Source organism: Lactuca saligna, chromosome 4 (assembly GCF_052625555.1).
Source record: "Lactuca saligna cultivar CGN05327 chromosome 4, ASM5262555v1, whole genome shotgun sequence".
Taxonomy (NCBI): domain Eukaryota; kingdom Viridiplantae; phylum Streptophyta; class Magnoliopsida; order Asterales; family Asteraceae; genus Lactuca; species Lactuca saligna.
In genome coordinates this window covers 53,749,593-53,772,943 of record NC_136420.1, presented here as the reverse complement: position 1 = coordinate 53,772,943, position 23,351 = coordinate 53,749,593, and the positions used below count along the sequence as shown (strand labels likewise).

General features: G+C 32.2%; 5 protein-coding genes across 6 annotated transcripts; 3 read left to right on the top strand and 2 right to left on the bottom strand.

Annotated features, from left to right (window-relative positions):
• Positions 1–875: 875 nt before the first annotated feature.
• Positions 876–3,694, top strand: LOC145041883 (Mechanosensitive ion channel protein). Its single transcript, XM_078990096.1, has 7 exons — positions 876–995; positions 1,391–2,120; positions 2,221–2,498; positions 2,611–2,711; positions 2,791–2,898; positions 2,972–3,193; positions 3,363–3,694. The coding sequence occupies exons 2-7, from the start codon at positions 1,438–1,440 to the stop codon at positions 3,453–3,455; spliced, it is 1,485 nt and encodes a 494-aa protein (XP_078846222.1). The 5' UTR covers positions 876–995; positions 1,391–1,437; the 3' UTR covers positions 3,456–3,694.
• A 3,809-nt stretch (positions 3,695–7,503) lies between these two features.
• Positions 7,504–8,061, top strand: LOC145039618 (glutathione S-transferase T3-like). The gene has a single exon (XM_078987653.1). The coding sequence runs from the start codon at positions 7,504–7,506 to the stop codon at positions 8,059–8,061; it is 558 nt and encodes a 185-aa protein (XP_078843779.1).
• A 1,573-nt stretch (positions 8,062–9,634) lies between these two features.
• Positions 9,635–12,423, bottom strand: LOC145041881 (myosin-4 protein (DUF641)). The gene is made up of 3 exons (XM_078990094.1): positions 12,287–12,423; positions 11,203–11,265; positions 9,635–11,114 (listed from the first exon to the last, which is right to left on the bottom strand). Exon 3 carries the CDS (start codon positions 11,064–11,066, stop codon positions 9,798–9,800), a length of 1,269 nt encoding a protein of 422 aa, XP_078846220.1. The 5' UTR covers positions 11,067–11,114; positions 11,203–11,265; positions 12,287–12,423; the 3' UTR covers positions 9,635–9,797.
• Positions 12,424–15,326: 2,903 nt separating this feature from the next.
• On the top strand, positions 15,327–17,781 carry ARGAH1 (arginase). 2 transcript variants are annotated; one of them, XM_078990092.1, is made up of 7 exons: positions 15,327–15,472; positions 16,073–16,237; positions 16,307–16,466; positions 16,542–16,675; positions 16,863–17,072; positions 17,173–17,283; positions 17,372–17,781. In XM_078990092.1, the coding sequence occupies exons 2-7, from the start codon at positions 16,103–16,105 to the stop codon at positions 17,630–17,632; spliced, it is 1,011 nt and encodes a 336-aa protein (XP_078846218.1). In that variant the 5' UTR covers positions 15,327–15,472; positions 16,073–16,102; the 3' UTR covers positions 17,633–17,781. The 2 variants fall into 2 exon arrangements, with proteins under 2 accessions (XP_078846218.1, XP_078846219.1); XM_078990093.1 differs by having other exon boundaries at positions 15,334–15,472; positions 16,082–16,237.
• A 102-nt stretch (positions 17,782–17,883) lies between these two features.
• Positions 17,884–23,182, bottom strand: LOC145041879 (protein NRT1/ PTR FAMILY 7.3-like). Its single transcript, XM_078990091.1, has 5 exons — positions 23,082–23,182; positions 20,077–20,191; positions 19,770–19,987; positions 18,967–19,523; positions 17,884–18,788 (listed from the first exon to the last, which is right to left on the bottom strand). Exons 1-5 carry the CDS (start codon positions 23,157–23,159, stop codon positions 17,963–17,965), a joined length of 1,794 nt encoding a protein of 597 aa, XP_078846217.1. The 5' UTR covers positions 23,160–23,182; the 3' UTR covers positions 17,884–17,962.
• Positions 23,183–23,351: the final 169 nt, after the last annotated feature.

The following is a 23,351-nucleotide window of genomic DNA, read 5'->3' as shown; positions in this document are numbered from 1 at the left end:
AAAAAAAATAAAGATACCCCCGTATCATTTTTTTCCATTTATTTACAAAAATGCCACAACCGATCTCAACCCTTTATTTTTATGATCTTAGGGTCTAAAATTAGTTTTCGGATTCTTGGTAAACTATAGGTTCTCAAATGATGATTCCTCTCTCTCTCTCTCTCTCTCTCTCTCTATATATATATATATATATATATATATATATATATATATATATATATATATATATATATACTAGCCGTTACCCGCGCACAACGGCGGGGACAAATAGCTTCTTTCAACGATATTTTTTTAAAGAAAAATATTATGTTCCAAAAGAAAGTTCATGTCGTGGGTGAGAGGAAGGACGGTAGTCGTGATAGTGGTTGATTGAAGGCGAAAGGAGGCAGAGCGGCTGTGGTGGTGGTGGTTATACTGTCTTGGTTACTGGTTAGGGTTTTTCGAGAGAATGTGCGTATATTTCTTACTTTGAAGGGATTACGAAGATAGATATTATGAGATTGTTTGTTACCAATGTGATAGAAGAGATCCTCTATAAATTGTTGACATTGACCGCTTCAAATGGTTGAAGTGTTGAGATTGACGGGTTCAATTTGCAAATGAATTCTTCTATTAATTTGATACGAGATTTTTAAAGGATAAATGATATGGTTAAAGTTTTAATATTATTATATTATAAATGGGTTGTACTTCAAGCTTAATAGTTTGGACGTCTTAAAAAATAATATTATTATATTCAATCTATTTATAGAAATAGTTAGATTTCTTTTATAAGTAGTATATATATATATATATATATATATATATATATATATATATATATATATATATATATATATATATATATATATATATATATATATGCAACCAAAATAATGATTTTTACATTTTGGGACCATATCTCTTCCTCTTCAATATTAGTCTTCACCTTTTCGAGTCTTCCGCAGTCACATCTAGCCGTCGACGTGAGTCCGAGTAAAGCAATGGCAATACAGGTAAGGATATCTTTTTCTCGCTTTGCTGTCGAAGGCTTTGATTTTCCTTGATGAACTCTCGGTAAATATACGAGAAGGGTTTTGTTTAGTGTTTGAGATGCAGAGGCTCTTTTTCCTATACTTCCTAAACCTTTCGAATCTAGTGAAAATTTTCCAAAACATAAAACCAGTATACAATTTTATCATGTTTATCAAGTAATCTTGCAGTTCTGTTCATACCAAAAATTGAACCATTGAGTTCGTCATACTTTAGGTCTAGATTTTTGATTTTTTATATCAATTTAGTGTAATTCTGTTTTTTAGTTGATCTTAAACTCTAGTTTGAATATTAGAATTCAGATTTCGTTTACTTTTCACGAATGTGCTACTCATCTGTCTCCTATTGATTGATTTAGGTATAGGATTCTTCTTACAAGTTAGGGTTTCAATTGGATGCATAATCATGACCTCAATTAAGTCCTTGATCCCAAAATCTTCTCATCGGGTGTATGCAAGGAACAGATTTTTGAATCAAGCTCAAGCAACTGCAAGACCGTGTTTTACTTGCATAGGCCGAGACTACTCAACAACCCGAAGAACCACAAGCAACAATGTCGACATAATCTCACCCAAATCATCAAACCTGCACCTCTGGAGCACTTCTCCTCTTCTAGTAACTACACATCTCTTGAATCATCGTCCATATTCATCATCCACAAGTAAAGATGTATCCGCTTCAAGTTCTACTGGATCAGAAATCAACGATACCAGTGGAATCGATGGAAATGATTTGCTTCATAAAGCGAAGGAGGTTTGGGCCTCAAGTGTAAATGTTGCATCCCAAACTGGTGAAAAGGCAAAAGAAGCTTTAGATGAAGTGACTCCCCATGTAGAACAATTACTCAATACCTATCCATATCTTCGTGATGTTGTTGTTCCTGTTAGTGGCACCATAATGGGAACCATTGTAGCATGGGCAATCTTGCCAAGGATATTTAGAAGGTTCCATAAATACTCAACAGAAGGGCCAAGTGCAATCTTACCAGTAGGATCACTGTGGGGTGCAGTACCTTATGAGAAAAGTTTTTGGGGTGCATTAGAGTCTCCAGTCAAATCTCTCATAACCTTCATGGCATTTTCTCAAATGTCAGTAACTTTTTTTTTTTTTTGCTTACTTGTATAAATTAATTTTGTAACTTTAATATTAATAATATATCAATATATAATGTTAATTTGTGGTTTATAGAGGCGTAATGGTGGCACCAACAACAATTGCATCACAGTATATCGCACCTGTTTGGAGGGGTGCTGTTATCATTTGCTTGGTGTGGTTTTTGCATAGATGGAAAACAAATGTGATAACACGCGCTTTGGTTATGAAGACTGTTGTGGGTGTTGACCGAGATAAGTTGTTGACTTTGGACAAAATCTCTTCTGTTGGGTTGTTTGTTCTTGGTGGTATGGCTTTAGCTGAAGCCTGTGGGGTGGCTGTGCAATCTATTTTAACAGTTGGAGGAATTGGAGGTGAGTTTTTTCTTTCTCCCTTTTTAAAAAAAAAAAAAAATTATACAGCGCCTAATAAATTGTTTAAAACATGTATTTGAAAAGTAATACTTGTTATTTTATATCTTTGTAGGGGTTGCAACTGCTTTTGCAGCTAAAGACATTCTTGGGAATGTCCTAAGTGGGTTGTCTGTACAACTTTCACGACCCTTTTCAATTGGAGACACGATAAAAGTATTTAAATAAAAAATTTATGTTGTTTATTTTATGAATTTGTTATTATGTTATTTACTTTAACTTTTTTTGGTTGTAGGCTGGATCTGTGGAAGGTCAAGTTATGGAGATGGGACTCACAACCACTTCATTGCTTAGTGCAGAAAAGTTTCCTATAGTAGTTCCGAATTCCTTGTTTTCAAGTCAGGTGAGTATTAGTTCATTCATTTCTATCTTTGAATGTTTTATTTTATAACTTTTTTTTTTTTGGTTTTTGGTAGGCAATTGTGAACAAATCACGGGCTGGATGGCGTGTAATGGTGTCCAAGATTCCTGTTCAAATTGATGAGTATGAAAAGATCCCTGCCATATCAGAGGAAATAAAGAACATGATGAAATTAAATTTGAATGTTTTCTTGGAAAAAGAGCAGCCGTATTGTTATTTGTCTCGAGTGGAAAGATCTTTTGTGGAGCTTACTCTTGGATGCAATCTAAAACAGATGGTATGTGTACAAATATAAACAAATCATCCTTGCATTTAACTCTTTTATGACTTGTATGCTATTCACTGCAATTATGTAACCTGAATATTTAACCTACAACAATATGCTATTAAGTTGTTGTAATATTTTCTTTTGGTTTTTGAAGCTAACATCTTGTCTGATTGTGTAGAGTAAAGACAAGTTATTTTCAACAGAGCAGGATCTTCTTCTGCAGTCAATTCAGATAATCAAAAAGCATGGTGCCTCATTGGCCAACACATAGTGATTTCTCTGAATCTACAAAGGAATACTTTAATTTAAGAGTTTGTTCCTTTTTCCTCTTTGGAGGAACCCAAATACTAAAGAGATTCGTTCCATGTACATCCCCTTTTGGTTTGATAACATTCCTTTTTGCTTATATTTTTATGTATAGGGTTGACGTTTTGATGACAAAAAAATACTATACTTTTGTTTTGTAAACCATTCCATTATTATCTTGATACTCAAATGGGGTTTTAGATGTGTCTTCAATCGCCCTTGCAAATTATGGTAATGTCACCCATAATTCCAACAAATGAAAGATCATATATATGAAATGTCATGCGGGTGTGCGGGTCTATTTCTTACTTTCTTTTGACCTGATATGGTCATTAATTTTATTTATTTATTATTATTACATTATACGGTTTTTTTTTTTTTTTTTTAATTAATGTGTATTGCACGTGTGTGTATATATATATATATATATATATATATATATATATATATATATATATATATATATATATATTGGTGAGCATTACATGTTTTTTTAGTAATATTTTTATATAAAGACAAAAATCTATAACAAATAAATTAACTATTTCAATATATAAACAAATAAAGTAAAAACGTCTATATTCATAAAATGATGATGGCAATAATGTTGTAAACATTAAACATTAATTAATTAAAACTTTGTAATATATAAAAACAAAATGATGAATAAGTAGATTAGTTAATTTTTAATAATGAAAACAACTATTGAAATAATAAAACAATATGTTTAAAATATGTATGTAGTAAATTAATTAAGCTTGTGTATTTTTACCTGTTCAATCTACTCTTCTTCTCGGTCTTTTCTAACTCGGTCTTTTCTAAAAAAGAAATAATGTCAACATTATCTGTTAACTTAGAATGTTGTAAGTACAACCAAATCTTGCAAAAATTAAAGATCTTGACAACAATCTTGAAAGCCAATTTATTTATTTATTTATTTATTTATTTTTTATCGAGAATAGCCTTCAACTCAATAGGAAACTCACTTGTATTGCCGAACTAAAAAAATAATATAATAACAATTACATAAATGTATAAAAATTATTTTTATTTAGCAATATGCTATTGCCTATAAAAAAACATATACCATTTCATATCTAGATAATAACTCAACAACAAATATTTTAGAATATTTCTAACTTAATGATCAAACATTGTAAAATTGACAACTCCAACTAAAACTTGAACTGGAACTTTGATCATAAAACTTGAAAAAAAAACATATAAAATATTAAAAAGTAAAAATAAATATAAAATTATTGAAGAATAATATAATAACTCTTGTTACACACCTTCGTTCAAGAATAATAACTTTGTCCTTGCACTTTTCCTTTGTACACACCAAAATCTCTTTCTCATTTAAGTGGTTCAATGGAACATTAACTATTTGAATACTTGCAATTTTTGCAACCATTATAATACCAATTATGAACATCTTCAAACATTTTTAATGTACCAAGAGATACCGCACAACTTCCATGTGATAGTAGATGTATTTAAGGGTGGTAAAGATTTAAGTATTGGATTAATTAAATTAAAAGGGGATAATTTATGTATCTTTTCCAATTCGTGAATAGCGGATATTTGGTAAAAAGAGTTTTTTTTTTTTGAAGAAAGTCATATGTAGCGAATATATGATGGATGATCCCGAGGTACATGAAACCGAAGAAGCCGAAGAGTTTTTTTACTTGTAAACTATTTATTGTACCAATTAATAAATGTTAGATATTATAAATCTAAATTAATAAAACATTAAAAGGAATTAATAAAACATTAGAATGAAATTAGAAATCATGTGGAAATTTCATATAACCTTTTTTTTTTTAAAAGAGGTTATCTCTTCAATGTTATCTTCACTAAAAAGTTTTGTAGCCAATTATGTGTTATTGAAATATGAACGTTATGAAATGAAATTTTAATAATTTTCCACATGTTAATAATTCCATATCATAGATATGTTAATAATATAAATATTACAAATTAATAGCTTACTTTTGAACTTAGCACATTGAATAAGCAATACAAAATGACCTGCTTAGAAACAAATGCAATAATTTCATCAGCCATACAGATACAGTAACAAAAACTTAACGTCCTCTGTAATAATTAAAAAATATTAAAAAACAAAGTATCAAAAGAATAATAAATATAAGTATAAATGAAACGTCGAAAAAAATAAGAGTTGAAAATTTTCATTTTTACATTAATAAAACAACAAACCATATCATTGTCACAAAACCAAGGTAATCGAATTTTATCAATACATCATCATCATCAGAGTAAATCACAAAATGCAGAAAAGAATGGTGTGTGCTTTGCAATCATCCTGGACTATTCCCTTTGAAACCAAAAGTATCTGAAACATAAACTGAAAATCGTAAAAACAAAGCTTAATGAATTCCCTAAAATACCACATACCATATATAATAAATGCATAATGGGCCACGCCCGACATCGAACCCCGCTCAGTATATAGATCTGTCAGTATAAAAATAACCTTGTTATATATAAATTTGTGCAAATAATTATCAGTTTAGTTGTTATTTCTTTGTAAAATTTGTTTAAAACCTCTCTAAAAAATGATAAGGTTATTTCGTAGTCAAACCATCAATTTCATAGTTACAAAAAAAAAAAAAAAAAAAAAAAAAAAAAAAAAAAACCCCTCAAAATCGCAGATAAAAACAAGAATATATACAAAAAAAACCACCTGCAAATGTATAAGTAGTTAAAGCACATCTGTGCTTTAGCCATTTGTATATTCGTAGATGGCTTCTTGAAATCACAGATAGCTTTATTCCATCTGCGATTTTAGTTGCTAAAATTGCAATTTTTGTTTTTTTAGCTATTTTTCACAAAGTAATTAGTGTATTTAGCTAAATTTGCAATTTTATCTAAAATTTATTAAGTAATTTAATTTGATTAGATATGTTTCTTGTTGACCAACCCCAGTCTGATCTAGGGGTGCATAAACCGTTTTTTTTTTCCAAACCGGTTTGGTTCTTAAAACCAGTTCGGTTCAAGTCAAAATGGTCAACACCGGTTCAAAGCTAAACCGGTTCTTCAATAAAAATATATGAACTTTGTAAACCGGTTCATTGAACTCTTTTGTTTCTTTCTTGTTTTGGTGATTTAAATAAAATGGAAATAGGAGTTTGACAGCAAAGCAAACAAAAAATGGAGGTTCATGCAGAAAAGTATCTGCATGCTTTTGTTTGTTAGTTCCCATGCATCTGTCCATCATGCTTTTGTTTATTAGGCCATATGGTATACCTAGCACGAGACCGGTCGTGGTTGAGCTGGCCACGAACAACAGCCGTGCACACCGCCCCGTTGGTTTGTGGTCGTGTTCCACACAACGGACGTAAACAACCAACAGAATTGCAGCCCACATTGACCATTTTTTATAGCCGTTCAACGACTACTTTGGTTTTAAAAAAAAATTACCCAATTTATTTATCTATAAATACAACACCTTAACTTCTTAATTTTTACACTGTTCTTTTCTTTCTCTATACACAAACTACACACTACATTTTCACAACCAAAAACCATGGATTCCAACCAAAATACCCCTCCAAACCACAGAAATCGCAAGCCCGATAATGCTTTTGCGTTAGATACAATTCCTCGCTAATTTCCGACTACGAAGTCACCTCAAGGCGGTTTTATCAATCTACTTCAAAACGGTTCCCCTATCCAACAAACACCATTTTTCCAACAACAATATCAACATTTTCCGTCTTTCCAACAACAACAAATGCAACAACAATACCAACAATTTCAACAATTCCAACAACTACAACAACAATCATCACAACAACAACAACCACCAATTTCACAACCACCAAGCTCACAACCACCACTTTCGCCCGATTTTGTTGCGGAAACGCAACCTTCACCACCACCTCAACCAAAAAAGAAAAAAGGAAAAAAAAAAAAAAAACGGTCCGACCCACTACCACCCAAGAAAGGGTCCTATGGACAAAATAAGAAGAAGAAAAGTTAGCGGAGGCATGGTGGCGGCTTCTGAAGATCCAATTGTAGGAGATAATCAGCCTTACGAAAGTTTTTGGGAAAAAGTTCGAGCCATTTTTTACGAGTTAATGAAAAGTGAAACTCGAAATGCCGATCAAATTACGTCGAAATGGCTAGATATTCGACTAAAATTCACCGAGTTTGGAGGAATCTACAACAACCTCCTAAACATACGCAAAAACGGCTCGAACGATTTTGATGTTTTCAAGGCGTCCATGGACCAATTTGAAAAAACAACGCCAACACGCAAAGTTTTTCCGTATATGAAATTGTGGCTAAAATTGAAAGACGCCCCAAAATGGAAAGAGCAAATGGAAGGAACTTCGCAATCTTCCGGTTCAAAGCGTTCGAGAAATCCCGATGCAACTTCTCAACAATCGGACGGCCGAACACACATCGAAATCAACGACGATCCGATAGATGTTGAAAACGACCAACCTCTTCGTCGGCCCGTTGGAAGAAATAAAGCAAAAAAAGCGGCGTTAACATCTTCGAATTCTAGTGTTATGGATATGTTTGGCGATAAATTTGATTGATATATGCAACTTTAAGAAACGAAAACCGAGGTGATAACTCGGATGGAACAAAAAATGATCGAAGCACAATCATCATTTCAAAAGGCAGAAGAGACACTCCAAACAAAAACCGATATGAAAATCTTGAAAATGAAAGCGGACGATCTCGAGGGCGAAAACTTGAAACTTTTCCAAGCGATGAAAGAGTCGGTTCGAGCCCGATGTAGGCGTCAGGGTAGTTTATTTTATTTACGGTTGGAATTTTTAATTTTTTTTAATGTTTTTTAATTTTAACTAATGTAATTTTTATTTTTATTGTTAGTTTTATTTATTTATTTATTTATTTTTAATTTTAATTAATGTAGTTTTTATTTAATGTAATTTGGTATTTTAATTTAATGGAAAAACTAGTATTAAAAAAATGATTTTAATGTATTTTTAAATTAAATTTAAATAAAAAAATGAGGTGGAGTAATATGTTAGTAATAGGTATCTCATGCTAATGTAGCACCCACCACATATGTGGTATGTGGTGCTGATGTAGCACCCACCACATATGTGGTATGTGGTGGGTATAACGGATGATCTTAATACAATGCGTTTCACCATCGTACAATACATATATTAATATATATTTGAAGTTACCTTCCTGCAGAAAAAACATCTATATATATATATATATATATATATATATATATATATATATATATATATATATATATATATATATATATATCAAGGTTCTAAAAAGCTCGTTAGGGCGCGCCATGACTCCAAGGCTTGTATGTGCCGCCAAGCTTTACCAAAACGCCGCATTATCTTATATATGTGTATAAAAATAAATAATAGTTGAAAATGCATATAAAAATATGAATTATATACAAACTTGTCGCTTTAAGTCGCGTCTTACAAAAGACGTGGCTCGCCAAGGCTCGGAAAAACTTGAGACTTGATATTGCCGCCAAGTCACGCCTTACGTTTTTTAGAACATTGATATATATATATATATATATATATATATATATATATATATATATATATATATATATATATATATATATATATATATAATGCTGGTTTATGGTGATGGTGAAAGCAGGTGATGATGGTACTGTTCGATGACGATGAGGAGCTGTGATGATGACGGTTCTAACCGGTTCCCACTAAACCGGTCCTAAACCGGTTCCAACATCTATCATCTCGAACCTGTCCAAACTGGTGGTTCGGTTCTCGAACCGAATCGGTTCACGTCGAACCAGTTTACCGGTTTATAAGGCGGTTCGATCCACGAACCAGTTTTTTTTTGCACCACTAGTCTGATCCAAGCGTTCGGCCCACGTAGAATATTGTTCTACCAATAACAAGCCTATACTCTATCTCTATATATACTCTATACTCCATAACTCTATAGACAAGTGCGTAATTCTTTAGATGACATTATCCTATTTTAATGACAATTTGGTCATTCAATATTTGGTTTCTTCCTCCCCTAATCTCATATCAGTAACAGTGTCTCAAACTGCAATAATCAACGTAAGGGCAAGTTGGTCATCAAACGGAATCTCACGACAAAGAGCAACTTTTACACAAGGACTTGTTACAAATACAACACATACTATTTTCATTCTCATTCATAACCAGCACCACATAATATATATATTATGAAAAACAACATCAAACACATCACAACCAACATACACTTTTACATATTTCATCTTACTACAAATCTCAAGACATCTTCAAACAATACAACACATCTATTCAATCTCCTTGATTCCAGTCAAATAAACCCGACACTGAATCACACTCCCACCAATCCCAAACCCGGGCATCACCATCAACCCAACTTTCGGCTTCTCACCAGTTTCATCCACCACAAAATTCTTCACCACACTTTCCATATAAACCTCTGAAAACTCACTCCCTTTACTCACCTGATACACCTTTATCACAGGCTCAAACGAATGACTCAACAAATGCAAAACCCAAATCGCTTTCGCCAGTTTCAAAAACGCCTGATAAAACGGCGTCCTCGGATGCCCTCCTCCCATTATATAATTCCTATGATCCAAATTCCCGAAAAAAGACGCTTCCATTTTCGGATGCACCACAATTACGTATTTACCCCTGCAAAACTTCCCGAATTCCGAATCCGGGTCTTGCCCCACCGAATCAAGCGGATCCGTGTCACGTAACGCAAGATACTCTCGAAAGAACGTCTCTTTGTCTTTGTTTTCATTGTTTAAACCGAAATTTTCTTGTTGAAAACCGGTGAACATTTTTTGACAAATATGGTATTCAAACGCGTATTTCTTGTGGGCCCGTTTCGCGTATTTAACATCCGGTTCGATCGAATTCGCAGCAGCATCAAGGTCCCACCCCGCAGCCTTCATCATGTTGATTAACGGTTTTGAAAAATCATGAATTGCCTTAGAAGCAAGTTCAACAGCCGACTTAAAAAGCTCGGGAGACAAAACGGGAATATTTTCATTTCCGTCGACCGATCCCCCCTCGGAATCTTTCGAAGATGACGAAAGCCCCCTCAGCTTTAGATTCTTTTCAAGTTTAGCCCTTTTGAGAGTGGCATCTTGGATATGTTGTTGTAATTGTACAATCTCGGAATCTTTGTTGTGGATTTCGGATTGGAATTTTTTCACCATGACTTCATATGTTTTTAAGAGGCTTTGTTGTTCTTGAATCTCTGCAGCCAAACGGGAGTCTTGTGGGGAAATGTAAGTGGGTCTGGGGTTGTTTTCGCGATAAAAGTGTTTGAGTTCTGAGAGATTTTTGAGTTCTGAAATTACGAGTTTGTCTGCAGCTTGGATTTTGTCAGGGTCGTATGGGGTGTGAGCAGCTTGAAGGCGGATGTAAGCAGATTTTAAGGATGAAATGTTTGTGAATATTTTTGAGACTAAAGCTTCAACAGCTTCAGGGTTTTGGTTTGCAGTTTCTTCCATAGGTTGAGGGTGGACCTTCGGGTTACTGCTGTCACGGATTTGGGAGTCTTTTGCTCCACCAAGTTGCATAGTTACTTCCTATGGAAGGGATTGTATGTGGGTCCCCCACCCAATCGCCTAAAAGATGATAATCATTAACATAAATAAATATAAAGTAACACTAACACCCCAAAGAAGTAGGAATAAAGTAGCTATCTATTTATACCTGCAAAATCAAGAAACTGGTAAATGGCAGTTGGATTCCCCCAGCAACCATAATAGTTTCAACCTACAAAAGTGCTTTTGGTCACATTAAGACATTGAACTGACTGAAGATATTAGTGTCAGTCAGAATTAAAGTCATTTATGTGGGTTGAAACTTGAAAAGAAATTCTTCCATTTTAATCTATTCTAACCAATGTAATTCAATATAACTTCCTTTGTTTCTAAACTAACATGGCCTTTTTAACCTTGGTGAAAGTCGACTGCTTTTCAACTTCAAAATTCACCTAGTATTGCAAATTGAGGATGAAATACATACATCAAAGTTAACAGAGTACATGAAAATGTGAAGACAAGCCCAGTTCCTAATTAAAAAAATGAATTCAGCATCTTCTTTAGGAACAGAGTAGCAACTTTGGACGCCACATCATGTCAACATAGACAGTAGAACCTTCAAGTTTTGCATCAAAACCACTAACCCAAAACCCCAGCACATCTATGTCACAATGTGGGAGGTTGCAAGATCATGCATGAAAAAGAAATATGACTAAGAGCCTATAATAGCTTAGACAAAATGTCAGTAACTTCTTTAAATTGAACACCTTTCCTCAATGTTTGGAAATTACCAAACAGGTGGATTCTGGGAAGAAACAGAAGATGAAGTGATGAACTTTCAAATTGCAATGTGAAAATGTAGTTGTCTTTCTCGTTTTAATGCCAATTTCTTTTAGATTCAATCTCTGAACTAGGTTAACCGTTTAATGCAGTGTAATTGTTTTTTAAAGTTCAAACTTCTTATCTTTTTTTCTAATTACTTAAGTAGTATAACTTGTAGCGAAAACTCCTAGATCCACCTCCGATCCCAAACACGAGACTAGATTCATATAATTACCACTAGTTGTCAACTAATCACTGATGATGCTCTCAATGCAATTTACGACTATACAAGTTTTCACCACTCTAGAGCTAATCAAAAGTATCAATTTCGAATTCTATTCTAAAGTACCGACACCAAAAGGTAACACAGCAAAGAAAGTGCTAATTTTGTTGTAGTAAAGAGAATAAAGCCCAGGTAGATCGGAAAATACCTAATCGGAGACTTCGCCGGATATCTGCCGGAGAGATGATGAGTACATGCCTGTGTTCTGCCGATTATAGTACGTTCTAGATATAGGAAGATGGAGAAGAATACGAGATTTGAGGTTGATTGAAATGGATGGAACCCTAGGAGAGAGAAGAATCATTGTTGCTTTATATTAAATTCATATATATTTTTTTTAAATCTATTTTACAATCGATTGGGCTTTTCCTATTCGGCCTATCTCAATCAACTGGTTTAAACTTTTAATCCAACCCATTTAAAATTATATTGACCTATTTTCAAATTTTGGAAGTATTTATTTTAATCGTAAATTTAAAGTTTAAGATCTACGTTTTTTATTATGTGTCACTTATATTATATGCAAGCCTCTTTCTTTCTATGTAATAGAATATTATTGTATTTAATTGAACTTAAAATTGTATTTTATTGATTTCATATAGTTGTTCCAATTTGTTCTTCCAAAACATTAGAAAATGACTTGCCAAATTTTAAACTTGCAATCCAACTTTGTTTTTTCGTTAAACACAAAATGTAACATCCACATTTTGTTGAAATTAAGATACCTTGTGTTTTTGTGGTTTAAATGAATCGAATTTATTTACATGTAAGAGTATTAATGGTTTTGAAATTCGATTAATATATTAAACAAAATTTATTGTTTGTGGACCCTAGCAAATAATAAAATGAAATATATGAATTACTTGGACTATAAAATTATAAAAAAACCTCCAACTGGTGGTAGTTTTGTATGGTCCCCATAAAAAAATTAAAAAAATAAAAATAAAAATAGTAGGGAACCAAAAAAGCATAGAAAATTTTTATTTTACGTACTCCGAACTTATTCATATTTTTATGAAATCAATTTTTAAAAGAACAATTTTTTGAAGTTCTTTTTGCGGTGATGATATTCAGAGACATTTTCTCAAAAAAAGAAAAATAATCAAGATTCGGATTGAAGAAAAACGTAGTCTTAGGTTGAGAGTTTTTACAAGAAAAATTAATGTAAAATGAAAAAGAAAATCATTAAATATCAGTTCATTTTGTAAGGGCCATTACGAAATGTTGTTGATTTTTTGTGGGTTTTGTTGTGCCTTTTCAATATTTCACAGTGCACAACGAAATTGATGGTTGGTAGGGGAATATTCTTAATTGTTGTCTAGTTCTTGTAATAAAAAAAAAAAAAAAAAAAAAAAAAAAAAAAAAAAAAAAAAAAAAACCTTAATAACAATGCTTATTTTTGTTATTTTCTCTTATATTGGGATCTAAAAATAAGTAAATTAAACTATTATACAATAAAGTTGATCGATTGGATTTACATCAATAGACTGGATTGTTAAACCTGAATGTATAGAATATGATTATAGAATGAAGGTTGAATACAATCTTAAAATTTTGAAAATAACTTGTGAAAGAGACAAGTTAGCATAAGGAAAAATGGAGGTCAATGTTTATTCAAAATAAAAAAGTTTGTTATATCCACATCGACCGAAAGTACTGTAAGTTGGTGGCTTATAAGTCTAGGTGTCCCATTCTTTTTCAAGTTAGCTTTTGGGATTAAACCTACCAAAATTTTAATATTGTATTCGACCTTCATTTTATATATAAAAGGTTAGGCGCACCTATTATGGGGCCAGGAGGGGTTGTGGCCCCCTAAATTTTGGGCTAGAAATAGAGTACGGATGCTTAATTTTTAGAGTTATATGCCCAACAATGTAAGTCTTGGGTTCTGGCCCCTCATGATCAACTGTTCGTTTGCCAAGAAGTTGTACTCTAAAGATAGAGAAGTAATCGTTCCATCAACCATCGTTTAATATGTAAAGCTTCCGCCCCAATCCCTCAAACCCCATCCTCAATTCTTCGATAATCGCAAGTCGCTAATCCTTAAATTGAAGCTGCCGACTCCAGCGCTCCGCCATTCACCACCATCACCCTGTTGCATTGTTGCTGCCTGCTGTTGTTCAACAGTTCTGCGCAGCTGCAATTCTGATGTTCGCCTGTTCTTTCATGTTTCACAACACATAAGTGAAGAAAATCACGTAATCAGATATGCTTTCACTTCGGTCTTCGGTTGTTGTTCTTACCTGTTTCGTATTCTCTCTTTTCTAATTTCTATTATTGTACTTGTTTGACTGTTGGATACTTGGAATTAGAAAGTTGGAATTATTGTTAGAATTTTAGGAATCAAGTAATTACACATTGTTAAATATTCTCTTCTTGCCTTCTTGGTTCAACTAATTAGTGATGAAAGATGAACATTGCTTATTTGTTTATGTTAATCTAATATGTGATATAAGTTAAATGACTGAATAGCTGATTAATTTGATTTTGAATGTATTGTTTTTTTATTTTGATTTTTTATAGATAAAATCATGGGAAATATGAAAATCATTCATTCTTTCTTCAAAAGAAAGGTTGATGATGAAGAAATTCATGATGAAAATCAAGAGATTAAACGTTAATTCTAGTTTATAATACTTTCGGCCCCAAATAAATTGTTCAAGCTCCGCCTATGGTTGATAAGTTCGTATTATATCAACCTTTTGTAGAAAGTACTTTCATTTTTTTTTGAAAAAAATATTTACAATAAAATCAACAGTAAACACACAAACGCTTTCTATTGAAAGTTGCAATTAAGTCCCAATATTTTTATTCATTTAATGCAAGTCCGTATACCAACTACTCCAAGGAACTTGTTACAAGATTCGAGACTTAGACTTCACTAGCCGATATATTAATACGACTAGATATCTTCACTGATGGTAAGAATACAACACAAATAATTCAGATACTTGAATAATTTCATACAACTCATTTTTCAATACAAACTCAAGGATTTGATTTCCAAAATTTAAATTTTGTATTTTAGTTTTCTAATATATATATATATATATAAAACATTCCCCTTGGTGCCCACCTCGACAATTAATCCATTTGTTGTTTCTTTCAACTTTCCTTAAAAAATATCACCAAACACTCCACTTTCCTAATTCTTTTTAATTGCGCCAATAACTTACGCAGACACACACCCCAATACACTCACACACATGTAAAAACACCATCTTCATATCAGATAATCAATCCTCAATTTTCTTTTTTCCAAAATTTCACCTGTATACCCGCCCGCTGCTGTTCTGAATCTCAGTTTCTCTCTAGATAACGCTTTAATCTATTGGTAACGCCTTTATCCTTTCAGTTTTTCCCATAGTTTTCGTTAGATTTACGTCTGCTCTGTTTTTTTTTTCTCGTATGTGTTGATCTATTTCTTTCTTTTGGTGGAATTGAATTAACTTTCACGAGTTGAAATTCTTTGAGATGAGACAGAACTGTACCTTTGAAACCGATTCATATGTATATCAGTAACATCGATTTTTTTTCGTGACGAGATATACGTAATACGTTCATGTTTGAATTGCGTGTAATTGTTTTTGTAGTGTATATGATCCAGTTAAACTCTTTATCCGTTTTGAAAGTTTAAGGGAAATTTTGTCCATAATTTTGATGTGGTGATTCTTAATCAGTAAATAGTTGAGATTACTTGTTCAATCGGTGAATTTGCTCAACATCTGAATGGAACATTTTGGGGGAAAATATTTGTTTGCCAAAACGACCTGACCAGTTCAACCGTATGTTAGATAGTAACAGCAAAACTGCAAATTCACCCTTTTTCTTACCAAAATTGGTTAAAAATTGAGATACAATGGCTAACTAAGTGAGATCGCAATAGCATAGTTCCAGCTTAAAAACATTTTACTTAAATTGTTCTCTCTTGTAGCTGCAACAGATATCTATCTATCCAACAAACATGATGAAGATTGGGAGAAGAGGAATTCATTATCTACACACATTAAACAGTGTTCCTAAGGATGTGATAGAGAAGGGCCAGAACCGAGTCATGGAGGCATCTCTTACACTCATTCGTGAGAGAGCAAAACTTAAGGTATGTGATGTCCATATTTCATTATGCATTTATAACTTAAGTTTTGACAATAAGTAATTTTTTTATAAGGGAGAGCTAGTTCGTGCATTAGGTGGTGCTAAAGCTTCAGCATCTCTTCTTGGAGTTCCTCTTGGACACAATTCATCATTTCTTCAGGGTCCCGCATTTGCTCCACCAAGGATTCGAGAGGCCATTTGGTGTGGAAGCACAAATGCCACCACAGAGGAAGGTATCTAAAAATACATTTACAATGTGTTATGGTGTGTAATTTGAAAACATGAATTAATCATGTTGTGTGATTCAGGGAAAGAGTTGAATGATCCTAGGATTTTAACAGATGTGGGTGATGTTCCTGTTCAAGAGCTTCGAGATTGTGGAATAGATGATGACAGATTGATGAATATCATCAGTGAGTCTGTCAAACTAGTGATGGAAGAAGTAAGCTGCTTTTCACTGCTTCAGTGCTTTGTTTGTTATACTCATTTCTTCATATTACAACATTTTTTTTGTGTGTGAAAAATCTAAAAGCAATTTTCCTTGTTACAATTGGTTAGATTTTTCAAAGTAGAATATGTTATGTCCTAATAAGAAAAAGATGCTAAAGTATATGATCTTTTTGCTGCAGAGTCCATTGAGGCCTTTAGTTTTAGGGGGTGATCATTCGATATCATATCCTGTAGTGAGGGCTGTGTCTGAGAAGCTTGGAGGACCTGTGGATGTTCTTCACCTTGATGCACATCCTGATATCTATGATTGCTTTGAAGGAAATAAGTATTCACACGCATCTTCTTTTGCTAGAATTATGGAGGGTGGTTATGCTAGGCGTCTCTTGCAGGTATTCCTTTTGAAATAGTATAACAAATTAAACTAATAACTAGTACAAAACTTGGTTCCTTTTCTATTTTTTATTTATGAATTCTTGTTTCCTTTTTCAGGTTGGCATCCGATCAATAACAAGTGAAGGACGTGAACAAGGGAAAAGATTTGGAGTCGAGCAATATGAAATGCGCACATTTTCAAAAGATCGACACTTTTTGGAGAATCTGGTAGTGGGACTTGCTCTTCATTTCTTGTCTGTGCAAAAAGACGTAAATGTCCTTCTCATCCTAATCATTGCTTATTGTTATTATCCAGAAACTTGGAGAGGGTGTTAAGGGAGTGTATATCTCAATAGACGTTGACTGTCTTGATCCGGCATTTGCCCCTGGTGTTTCCCATATCGAGCCGGGAGGTCTCTCATTCAGAGATGTTCTCAACATTCTCCACAATCTTCAAGCCGATGTTGTTGGTGCTGATGTGGTCGAGTTCAACCCACAACGTGATACTGTTGATGGGATGACTGGCATGGTTGCTGCTAAATTGGTCAGAGAGTTGACTGCAAAAATATCTAAATGAAGAAACCAGTTTTCGCGCGTTTTCTTGGATTATCATTAAAAATAAATGTTAATGATGTAGCTTCATTTGAGTTATTCCGTTGGTTTATTTCCTGTTTAAATCATATCTGAAGAACTCAAGTTGATCATAGTGAAAACCATCTTTACTAATTTAGGTAATGTTAACAAACTAGATTATAAAACGACATTATGTTAACTCAGGGACCAAAAATGAAAAAAGATTCATCAACCAGAAAGACCAAATCGGTAATATACTCTATAATTTAACTTGTTATATTTCTCTCTTTGTATCTTATTTAAACAAGAACAACAACAAGAAGCACAAGGTGATTCAATCCATTTCACGTGCTTCATCTCTTCTCTCTACAACTATATTCTTATACTTTTTAGCACATGAAACAAACAACACAAGATTAACCGCAGTCAAACCCGCACAAAGGAAAAAGAACCGATCCAAATGCCCGTCATTCAAGTTCGCCGGGACCCACCCAGGCTTCCCATCTTTCGAAGTAATCTTCATGACAACCGACAATATAATACTGCTAGTATAGCTCCCCATCGCGGACGAGCACATAGACAATCCAAGCCCAATACTCTTCAACTTATCCGGAACTTGAGCTGCAAAAAACTCCCACTGAGCCACATAAGTAAACGCCTCAGCAACCCCCACCAACACATACTGTGGTGTTTGCCAAAATATACTCAAAGAGCTTGTTTCCTTGGGTCCTTTACTTTTTAGTCTATGATGTTCGACAAAACCAGCTGTGATAATGGCTAATGTGGCTATAGCAAGTCCAATACCCATTCTTTGTAACTCGGTTGGAGGGTTTGGTTTTGTTTTTGTTACTTTGGTGTATAGAGGGAGGATGAGTTTGTCATAGCATATGATGAAGGCGGATGTGCTTATGATGTCAAAGATTGTCATGCTTGCGGGTGGGATGTGGAAGTTTGAGAGTTCTCTGTTCATCGCAGCACCTTGTTCTACAAATAGAGAAATCATTTGTATGAATACTACGGATGATAGTATGGTGCATAGCCATATTGGGAGGAGTCTTAACACGCATTTTACTTCTTCGACTTGGGTGATGGTGCATAGTCTCCATGGGTGTGGGTTTTGGGCGTCATCTGGGGTCATGATTGATGCACGATCAAGAAACCTGTATAATACATGAGTCTTAGAAATATCTACCCACTTATAGTAGTGAAAATTGCTTTATATTTGGATGACATTGCTATAAGTAGGTAGATTTAAAAAAAATAGTAATAGAAAAATGAAAATATGAAGCTATGATAAACAAATTGACAAAGTATGTTGCTATTTCTTGCAGAACTTACTTGAAGTCATTAGTGTGATATATCCTCCTTGTTCCACCTTCATCTCTAGAATAATCTTCATAGAGTCCATCTCCATTAGAGGGCACCTCAAGCTTAATTTTCCTCATAGAAGCTACAATAACTTGAGAGAATCTTGAGATGGGATTACCACTAGGCTTAAAATGCCGATATCTAAAACTCCCACTCAAAACCGACATCAAAGCAATAAAACCACACGCTGTAGATATCCAAAAAGCCACCACATACTCTCCCATGGTTTCGATATAAACTAATAACGTCTCTGATATCAAAGATCCTAAGTTTAGGGCAACATAGAAGTAGCTCAAAAAAGTCGTTTTCGCCCTCTTTTCTTCTGGATCTTCCTCATCAAACTGATCAGCACCAAATGTAGCAAGGGCTGGCTCGGCGCCACCGTTTCCAAGGGCAATTAAGTAAATTGATAAATAGAAAATTGCTTTTTCCACCGATGAATGAGCGTTGCATACTTCTCCTATTTTGCCACAACCTTTTGGTTGTAACATAAACGCTTGAGTTGTCAATGACAATGCAACCAAACCCTACAACAAAATCCCAAATAAAAAGTTTTAAGTCAACACAGTCTTAATAACAACTGAGTTGGTCCACACTGTCTGTCATGAGTATCATATCATGTGAGATGTAAATAAAATAACCAACTGTGAGTGATAATAAACAGTCAAATCCTCATTGGAATTGAAACTCTAACGTTGTAACTGATGAGACTCGAACTGGTTTGTAATGAATTTCGTGAAGTTATGGAGAAATGGGGTAAAGGGTTGACTTACAATGGTCAAAATAACTTGAAAAATGACACAAGTGAGGTATCTTCCCAAATATGAGTCACTAAAGAAAGCACCCAAAAGTGAGAACAAGTAAACACTCCCCATCCAAGTGCTAAACATGTTGGCTGATTCTGCATTTGATTGTCTCAAAGCAGACTTTGAAAACAAAACCATATTCACTTCCACTCCTGTGAATGCAAGTGTTGCTAATCCTTCATTCACTGCACAAACAAATCAGCATAAGGTACAACTCATAAAGCACAAATTTAATCTTACGTTTGAATTCAAATTTTGTGACTTAAAAACATACCAAGCAAGAGCATCCCGGATTTCCATCCTCCGGTTTTTTGCTTTACTGCCGGTTTTCCATTCCAATCCAAGGAGCCGTCTCTTGTGCACTCGTTTAAAAGTTTGTTTTTAACGCTCTGCATGATATAATGGATTAGAATGAATAAACACCACTCTTAATTAAACAAGATTAAATACTTTTTTTTAGATTTTAAATTCAGATTTGATTTTTATGTATTATGTAATAAAATATTACAAGTACGTTTCTAATTGAAGTGAAAGAATTACAAATTGCAATGGCGTAACGCATGTTCTTCATGTGAATAATTGTGTATGATTACTTTTGAAAGCCATGAAACTTTCTTTTTTAATTTTTATTAGTTTGTAGATAATCTTTAAAATATTAAAAAAAAAACGGAAAAGATGATGATGGTGTTCGTTGAAAGTGAAAATCTTTTTTGGTGTGAAGCTCAAGAAATAATTTGACTCCACTTTTCCTCACTTTATTTTTCTTGGGTCAAATACAATTAAATACCACATTAAAATGAATATATATATATATATATATATATATATATATATATATATATATATATATATATTATTGAAGAAATTCTAATGTAAATATTTATATATTTATTAGAATGTTATTATTTTATTATAAATTTTGTGAATATGCATTATTATAATAAATTATAATATTAGTTTTAACGTGTGAGCATTTATCTATTTACTGCTAAATAATGACATAAATTTGGAGATATAAAATTCATTACAGAATAATAACATAAAAATAGTGTATTTTACGTTTTCAGTTTAATTATTGTGTGTGTGTGTATATATATATATATATATATATATATATATATATATATATATATATATATATATATATATATATATATATATATATATATATATAATTTTCTCTCTTTGGCAATGCCATGCCGAGAAAGGTTTGTTTTCATAACATGTCGAGCTTCATATCAGTCTTACCGAAATCTTTTGCCATCCACTCCTTGAAACCTAAGTGTTTTCGGAAATGGTATGTATGTATGGGTGTATGCATGATTTAGAAGGGCATTATAGAACATAATATTAAAGTAACTAGATGACATTAATTTTTATCTTTTGTCACAATTAATTGCATGGATATTAATTCTTTTTTAGATAGTAGTAATAATCGTTGTGAATTGTAAAAGTGAGAATTATAACTTGGGTACCACTTGGATTTGTATATTCATATCAATCAAATCCTAAGCCAGCTTTTTAGAATATACAATCTTTAAAAGTGTTTTCAAATCATAAGAATTATAAGTGTGTTCCCAATTTGGGGCATACAATATAATTCAAGACTTGCTGAACTTCATCATGGTTCATGTGTTTTATAAATAAAAAAAGTTATGCAATTTTCCTCAAAGTCAAAGAATTAATTGATGAAGTTTTTGTTTTATGTTTCTATGATCATGTTTTCAAATAAGCATAAGCATGATAAAATTAGCAATTGTTTATAATTTTGAAAATTGAAAACAACTTTAATAGATATTTGCAAATATCACTAATAATTTTTAAGTTTGATTTCAATATTGTCATGGTATGCAAAATTGACTTCGAGCAAAAACATGCATCAACCATTTAATTTTGACGAGATCAATTTTTCCAATCCAAAAAACAAAAACGTTAATTCCTTTTTTTCATATTTGAAACCAGTAAAACATTATAAATTATGACAATTAATTGGTAAATAATAATATAATTCTTATGGAATAGAACATGCTTAAGTTTTATTTACATTTTTGAAACATAAACGAAATTAATATAATTTTTTTGACATTCATTTAATTTTGAGAATTGTGAAATTAAAAGGTAAGTTTATTAATAAAATTGATATATATTTATTATTATATTTATTGTAATTATTATATTCAAATATTCTGTGGAATTTAATAAAATAGAAAAACTTATAAAATTATATATAAAAAAAAAATTCATTCAAAATAACCACAAAATGATATTTGACAAATAAATAATAGTGAAAATAGTATTTTAAAAAAAATAATAATAATAGTTATTATAATAATAATAATAATAATAATAATAATAAAACTTGAGTTGTTAAAAAGGATAGTTTTACTAACAAACACCAACAATATATCAACAATATATAGTTATTAAATGCAAGATTTAGCAAGGTAATAACATCTGTTTTATTCTTGTTTACTTCCTTTTTTGTATTATAAAAATTATATTAACTTTCTATCACTTATAATTAAAGTTTGCTTGAATAGCTATCAATTTTCTAGATATACTCATTGTGTTTCATAAAGAATTCTAATATTTAATGAAACAATTATTCAATAAATATTATTTAATTACTAATTATATACCAAAAATACCATTTTATAATTAATAACAAATTACAAAAATAACCATATGTAGTAAAGATATATGAATAAATTTGTAAACTAAACTCGAACATTTGATAAAGAAATTACAATTAGTAGGGGAAACCCCAAAATCAACACATGTATTCAAAACAATGCCATAAAGTGGTAAAGAAGATATCTTCTTCGATGGTAATTAAGAATTTTACTACCGCTGTTTAATTCTGAAAACAACTTTATATTTTCTTCTTAGAAAACAAAAGCATTAGAAACACACATGTTCTTCAATGACATTTGAAAAACACACATACAAACACAAATATTAATTAATAACATAAAACTAAGCATAAATTCTAACAATATGTATATCAAGTTATTATACACAAACGATCTTAGTACTCATCAATTGATTCAAATACTGCACATAAGCACACACATGTATTAATGTATATATATTACATTTCGTGGCTATATCCAGAGTTGTTTAATGTATATGCATGTATCTGGAGGTGTATGATAAGTTTGCTTGTCGTTAATTAGTTAAACAAAATCCATGCATCCGATCTTAGTACTCATCAATTGATTCAAATACTTTTAAAAGATTTATGAAAATTGAGTTATATTTACTAAAGAAATGCAGTACCTGGAAATCATTGTTGCATAACATTGACAGGTGATCTGTTGTTGATGGAAGCTGATTGGATTCTTTTCTTGACTCCATTTTTAGTGTGTGTTCTAGAGAATGAGAACCAAAGGGTTTATATGGACTCACTCACTCAATATATATATATATATATATATATATATATATATATATATATATATATATATATATATATATATATATATATATTTATATATATATATAAAGCTTTTTTTCCGGTAAATTGTCCAAGTGTGAGAAAACGAAGTT